The sequence below is a fragment of the Gekko japonicus genome, unplaced genomic scaffold (assembly GCF_001447785.1).
Source record: "Gekko japonicus isolate JY-2015 unplaced genomic scaffold, Gekko_japonicus_V1.1 scaffold2822, whole genome shotgun sequence".
NCBI lineage: Eukaryota > Metazoa > Chordata > Lepidosauria > Squamata > Gekkonidae > Gekko > Gekko japonicus.
Window position 1 is genome coordinate 82,257 of NW_015176532.1, and position 6,883 is coordinate 89,139.

Consider the following 6,883-nt stretch of genomic DNA (forward strand, 5'->3'; position numbering starts at 1 on the left):
TCGACTTGGCCTGGATACCATCATACCTTGACTCATCATAAACCTGCATTTCACTCACCAAAACTTGTTAGAACATAAAAGGGCAAGAATTCCCCGCTGTTAACTTTTGCACTGCTCAAATACACAAGCATTTCCCAGTAATTCCCTAGCCAAGCAACCTAGATGCAGACTAAAGGAAACCACTTCCTAGAAAGTATTACTGGAACAAAAGCATCTTGAGAGATTGGAAGTGAGTCAACGGCAGTTAAGAAGAAGTGCATAAGGGAGGGGGAACCAAGACTTGGACTCAGATGGAAATTCTGGAAGTTGGAATTGCTTTTCATTTTAAATCCAGGGGATTTTCCAAACAGTTTGCTCAAGAGGCTTTCAATACAAACAAATCAAGCAGTTGTGCAAATGGTCCTTCAAAGGTGTTAGAAGAATGAAGGGTTATACAAATCAAAGCAGAAGTTTAACCCAGAATAAATATATCCCAATGGTGTTCCCACGAGTACCAGAATTAAACACACAACTTGGATGTGTTTGTTCCCATACCAGCCAGTAGTCTGTGACGCCACTTTAGATTTCCCACACACACAAAAAAACACAAAGAGACCAATGTTAATGCTTTACTCTCAGGAAAAACCGGGATCCCCATTGGGCACATGCACTTTTAAGGCTGACATAAATCCTGCAGATTAAAAAAAATGCAGAATTTGCATTCTGCTTAAATGAATAACTTCTCTGAAATATTTATATCCCACCTTTCTCATAGAGTCCAAGACTGTATAAATAATGGACAAAGTGGGCCCAAATGATAAATATTTTCAGCTATTCAATTCAGATGTGTTTACCTAACATACTTATTACATCCGGTTTATATGACCAGGGGAATAAATGCTGGTCGAAGGGGCGGCTTCTGTGGTAGAGCAGACGGTTCAATCCCTACTATTCTCTGTTAAAAGGTTATCAGATAGCTGATATGACAAAAAAGACCATTCACTGCCCGAAACCCTGGAGAGCTGCTACCAAAGTGGACTATGCTGACCTAGGGGGACCAACAGTACACCTTGTTGTAAGGGCCAAGAGAACCAGGAAGTACATTGCTTCACACAGTACACGTTCATTATACTGTATGGCTTGAGCACACAGCCTGGTTCTGAATTCATCATAGTTCATAGAATTGGAAGGGAACTCCAGGGTCCAACCCCTTGCACAATGCAGGAAATTTACAAATACCCCCCACACACACACACACACCAGTGACCCATTTCATGCTCAGAAAATGACAAAAACCTCCAGAATCCCCGGGCAAACTGGCCTGGAGAAAAATTGCTTCCTGACCACAAAATGGCAATCAGCATTTCCCCGGACTTGTAAGAAAGGGCCACAAGAACTAAGCACGGATGCAACCCTTCCTGCCCTCCCTCTCGTGATCTGCCTAAGTTCACAAAATCAGCATTGCTGTCAGATGGCCATCTAGCCTCTGTTTGAAAACCTCCAAAGAAGGAGAGCCCACCACCTCCCAAGGAAGCCTGTTCCACTGAAGAACTGCTCTGTCAGGAAGGTCTTCCAAATGTTTAGCCGAGAACTCCTTTGATTTAATTTCAACCTGTTGGTTCTGGTCCAACCCGTAACACCGTTAAAAAATTTCTGGGTTTTTTCTTACAGCTCCTTAGTCCATCCATGTTGGCACATATCCAGTTTTCAAAGATACACAGGCACACACATTGCCGATACTTCATATAATTAAACACCATTTTCTGAGGTACTGAAGTGCTTAAATATAACAAGATGCAAAGAAAGTAACTTTTGTCCACGTGACTGGGGGTAAGCCATTTCAGTCATTATTAAATAAGCCCAACCATCCCAGGGTAACTGGAATACCAATGACACCAAAAACTAGATTGCTTTTGGTAACTCAGAGGTATATTCATGCTACATAGGAGTATGATGATGCTTTTGGGACAAGCACATGCAGTAAAATAGCTGCTTGTTTTTAAAGGCCGAGCTTCTTTTATATACCATGTAAATACAATCTTCTGGAAGCAGCCATCTACTTATTAACCCCACCCTAAGGCCACCACCACCCCCAAACACAACCATTTCTCTTATTATGAAACAGCTAATGCAGTTAAGCCCCTCTTGAGCTGAAAGGAAGCACTCTTGTATCCACAGCGCCCGACTGCATTTCCTTTACTTAAGGATGCTGGCTGCAACCTTCTCATGAATACCGATTTGCAACTAAGGACAGAGAATGGGAGTGCTAGCAGATTACCAGGAACATCTTAGGCAGCCAAAACAAAACAGCCCCAGAGAGAGAGAAGGTTCTGGCTTACCTCTCCATCAGCTTTTCTTTATCCCAGTTGAAATGACTAAGGAGTATCCTAGTGATAGTTGCTGGATTCTAGAAAGAAAAAAGGGTGGAAAGTCATTGTAGAAGCAGTCTGAGCACTCAGTTTTAAAACGACTCTTAAGAACAGGTGGTTTAATAAGGTTAGGCATCAACAGTACTTTAAGGACAGAGTAAGGAACTTTGAACTCCCTTTATACTGTGCGAACAATGAGCCCCAGGAGAAAAAGCATGACTAACATTAGATTTCGTGCCTCACACATTTCCATATGATCGAGGTGAGTTTCCTGTGTATCTATTACAGCCAATTTCAACAAGGGCTCCGGTCACACGGGCCGGATATCACGGGGGGGAGCCGTGGCTAATTGCCCCAGAGGAAACTAACATGCGGCCGCCCGAGCACACGTCCCAGTCGAGGTCCCGTGGTTAGGGGGGAGATGCCTACCAGACGGCTATCCTGCAGCGCAGCACAGAAGCTGCACCGCACGATCGCACTAGCAATCGCTCTTTGTGCGCATGTGCTGTTGGGCGCTGTTGCGCAACCTGCGGAGACTTGGGAGACAAAAAAACCCCTTGTGTGTGACGAACAGCGGCGGGCGGCGGATGCCACGTAAGTTCACCGGAAACGCGATCAGACGCCCGCCCTTGCCCCGCGGTTTCCGGAAACTAGTACCTCGGAGGTACTAGTTTTTTACTCCGCATCTTCGGTGGAAGCCTCGGGTTAGCCACGGGAGCTCTACGCTTCCCAGATGTTGCAGTGTGATCACGCCCGGAAAATCCGCCTACCATCCATATCGTCAGCGCGGCAAATGCTCCGTGTGACTGCAGCCAAGGATGGGCAGAACCAGAGTTTTGGGGACAATATCTGTATCTGCAAAGGGCCGTCATAAAGAACGCATCTAAAACTAGACCAAAGGACTGTGACTAGAATAATTCTCATGGTGCTCCCAACAGCTTCTGAGGAACTCATTCATTCACTGGCATTTAATAAGTCTTGGTACCTTTCCACCAATTGTGTCAAATGAACACACAAAGCTTCCTGAGAGTGAATCAGATCGTCTGGCGCTCACTGCCAGCTCTGGACTCTCTGGGTCTCCAGGCAAAGTCTTTTTCCAGCATCTAGTACCCAAGATCCTTTAACTGCAGGTGCCAGGGATTGAACCAATGGCCTTCTGGACACAAATCATCTTTACCACCATGTTACAACCCCCTCATCAATCCTGTGTCTCAACCCTAGCCTGCACCACTTCTCAATCATACACAAGCCCCCAGTCTTTCTCCTCTCCTGTTCCTTCCAACCAGAGGAATTTCTTGTTGAATGGACCATCTTAACTTGCAACTGATAAACTCCTAACCAACCAACACCTCTGAGTAGACTTTGGGAGCCTTCAAAGTAGCAAAGGGACTGTAAAACAGATCAGCCCCCAAAAGAAAAGACAAATTGCCTGCAAAGCTAGATTGGCTCTCATTTACATCAAACCAGTTCTCCCCCAAACCCAACAGTACATTTTAATATACCATTACGGTTACATAGGAAAAGCAGATTTAATCATAGACCTTTACAATCCAGTGGGCTACAACTGTCTAAACCACAGGCTTAAACAGGACACGCACATTGTATGTCATGCCAATGCATTTTAAGGACTTTTGGCTTTCATAGTTACTGCATGCTGCCATTCTTAGAAAAACTGATGGAACTGTTCCTTAAGTTCTAACTAAAAGCAAAAGAACTACTGCTGATGTCTTGCACAGTGTTCCCCTATAGATTTTACAGCAAATCGCTTGCAATGTGTTAGAATTTAGTGGTTCTACTTTTTTTCTGCATTTTGACTGATACACAAAAGTAAAGCCAGCTAAAATGGCTAGTTTTTAACCTCTGTGAAATTTCTCAGGTTAATCATCAACAGAAACAGGGTTGTTTCAGCAGGTTTTGGTATCAGGAAGCATGAGTGACTGTCTGGAGAAACACCTCCGGCTTCCTGAACAGAAATTTAGGTGCACCAGAAGATTATTTTGACAAACCAGCAGAAGAGTAGGGCCTGCGCACCTAAGCCCAAAGAAGGAGTAGTGTCTCTATAGCAGGAGTCCCCAGCATGGTGCCCTGGCACCCGCAAAGAACCTTCCTCTGACAAAGGAGGTTCCTTCCACCGGCAGAAAACCTACAACATGAGAGGAGCGAGGAAAGCACCACAGTGGAACCACCTGCAGGATCCAATTTATGGCTTTAAAAAGTGATGGCTCTCTCTAAAGCACCCCAAATTTCCTAGAAAAACCAAGCATAGAGGAGCACACAGTGCCTGCCTTAATGTCCCCATACAAGACTTCTACACCTGTACTTTAACTGGGGATAGTGTGAGGTCTGCATAGCAAGCCACACCTTCTTTTGTAATGACCTTGAGAAACCTATCCCAGGCAAACTCAGCTTAGCGGTACTCAACGGCCAGTTCAAGTGTTTACCAATTGCACATGGTACACTCCTTGCAGGACTGTACCACCTCTGTGTAGCAGGGTAGTTTTAGATTTACAACCAATCTAAGCCTCCAAAGGTAGCAGGGGCAAAAAAGACAACCAATTTAAAAATCAAGTTCCCCATGTTCCTCTGGGTAATGAAAAAAATTGGCTTGCAGCTGAAAAGAAATTTATGTTTACTAGGAGAATAATGCAATGATCTCTGGCACCACCCCCTATAGGGGGTGGTGTCTCTGGCCACAATATAGTCTGTTTATTCGATTTATTTCTATACCAAACCCTCAGTTCAGGGTGGCTGCTAATAAATACCCTCAGTTCCTCAAACACAACATTGATACAGCCAACAGCTGCATTAAAATTAAGCTAAACACGGATGCCATCAATTTTTATATCTAATAGCAAAGCCTTGCCCCCATCTGCAGATATCTACTAGTGATCCCTGGCCAGAAAAATATCCAGCTGTCCTCAACCAGAGCCAGGGTTTTTTCGACCCTGGTTCCGACCAGGGAGAGCTCTCTGCCGAATGAAATCCCTGTATCCTTCGGTCGCTTTTAAATGTTTTCATCTGAATGCGAATTTGTCTATTTGGAATTTTTATCTGAACTGCCGTCCACTGCTCTGAGCCCTGCTTGCAGGGGAGGGCGGTTTATAAATCAAAGGAATAAATAGATAAATCTGCAGATCGGGGCCACACAAACACCAAACAGATTTTTCTGCATACCTGGGGACAAAAACATAACCGCGTTCTCGTTTTTTAAACTTGATGCCAAGGTAGATACATGGCATGAACTGATTTAGACCACAATGTCATTTATCGCAGAAAACTCACAAGATCATTCCATCCAGCCCTGACCTGGATAGCCCAGGCAAGCTTGATCTCATCAGATCTTGGAAGCTAAGCAGGGCCAACTCTGGGAAGTACTTGGAAGGGAGACCCTCCAAGGAACACCAGGGGATGGCGGCTATCAAGCCACTTCCCTGAATGTCCTCCATGCCCCAGTAGGAGTCACCAGAGGTCGCCATGACTTCCAGGCATGGGCACGCACACACACACACAAATACAAAAATACAAAAAATACCAAAAAAAAAAAAAAAGATGATTCCATCCATTCTCTTGCCCTCATCACCGCAATTTTTCAAATAAGACATTTCTCAGAATTCAGACAGACACACATGCTTAACCCTCCCATATGATCAGTCATTAAGGCTTCAAACCTGGAGAAAGTCTGGGCACTGACACAACCACTATTCTACAACCATCTAGAGATACGAAGGCTGGGGGGGGATTCAGAAAACAGAGTATTTTCCCCTGTGAACTTCTTTTCAACTTCTCTGATGGAAAAACTGGACATTTTGGCAAGTACTGAAAAAAATAACCCCTATGAAATATTTTCTCTTTCCAAATGAGTGAAATGCTTTCTAAGAGGCAATACTGTACACATATACAGGTCTTAAATCCAAGATGCATTTCTGCCCCTAGGAGGATACCTAATCTTCATGAGGGGAGCATGGAGAGCTTTCATTCTCAACAGTTGCAGGCCTTCTGTTGTCCTTTTGACCTGCCTTGGTTGACCATTTCACCTCTCGCTCAAACCACTGCCACACACTTACCCACAGGCTAGGCAAAAGAGAGCTTATTGTACTACGTCCTTGTGGGGTGGGGGGCTCAGAGGGAGGTGGGGCAGAAACTGCACCGAAGCTTCAGAGGGAGACTGAAACTTGCACTGATAACTTAGCTCTTGTTAAACAGACAGCAAAATTTAAAGTACATGGGCTGCTGAAACAGCACAGGGTGTATCAGCTTGCAGTCCTCTCTCAAGTACTGGCCATATCTGTATTTTTGCTTGGACAAAACTAAGGCATTTGTAACTGTAGGACTTCACAAATATGTCAAACATGGCAATTCTATACATTATAAATGATACATTTTATGTTGTTAAAGCAGTAAAATTAGTTTAGGTTTGATAGGACAGTCAAGTATGGCATATATTTCAATTTTCCCAAAATTTCTTGGGGAGGGGGTTTCTGGGGGGGGGGGGACAAAATTTTTTTTCTCAGGCATTGAGAATTCGCAAAAAATTA

General features: G+C 44.2%; 1 protein-coding gene across 2 annotated transcripts in view; it reads right to left on the bottom strand.

The window, feature by feature from the left end:
• Positions 1-6,883, bottom strand: part of ARIH1 (ariadne RBR E3 ubiquitin protein ligase 1) — a 55,501-nt gene that overhangs the window by 34,866 nt on the left and 13,752 nt on the right. Inside the window, exon 2 of one of the 2 annotated variants that reach the window (XM_015427439.1) lies at positions 2,319-2,386. In XM_015427439.1, coding sequence (XP_015282925.1) covers positions 2,319-2,326 — 8 coding nt within the window. In that variant the 5' untranslated portion in view covers positions 2,327-2,386. Of the gene's footprint in view, positions 1-2,318; positions 2,387-6,883 lie in introns of those variants that run through there. The other variant, XM_015427438.1, reaches the window with a different exon arrangement.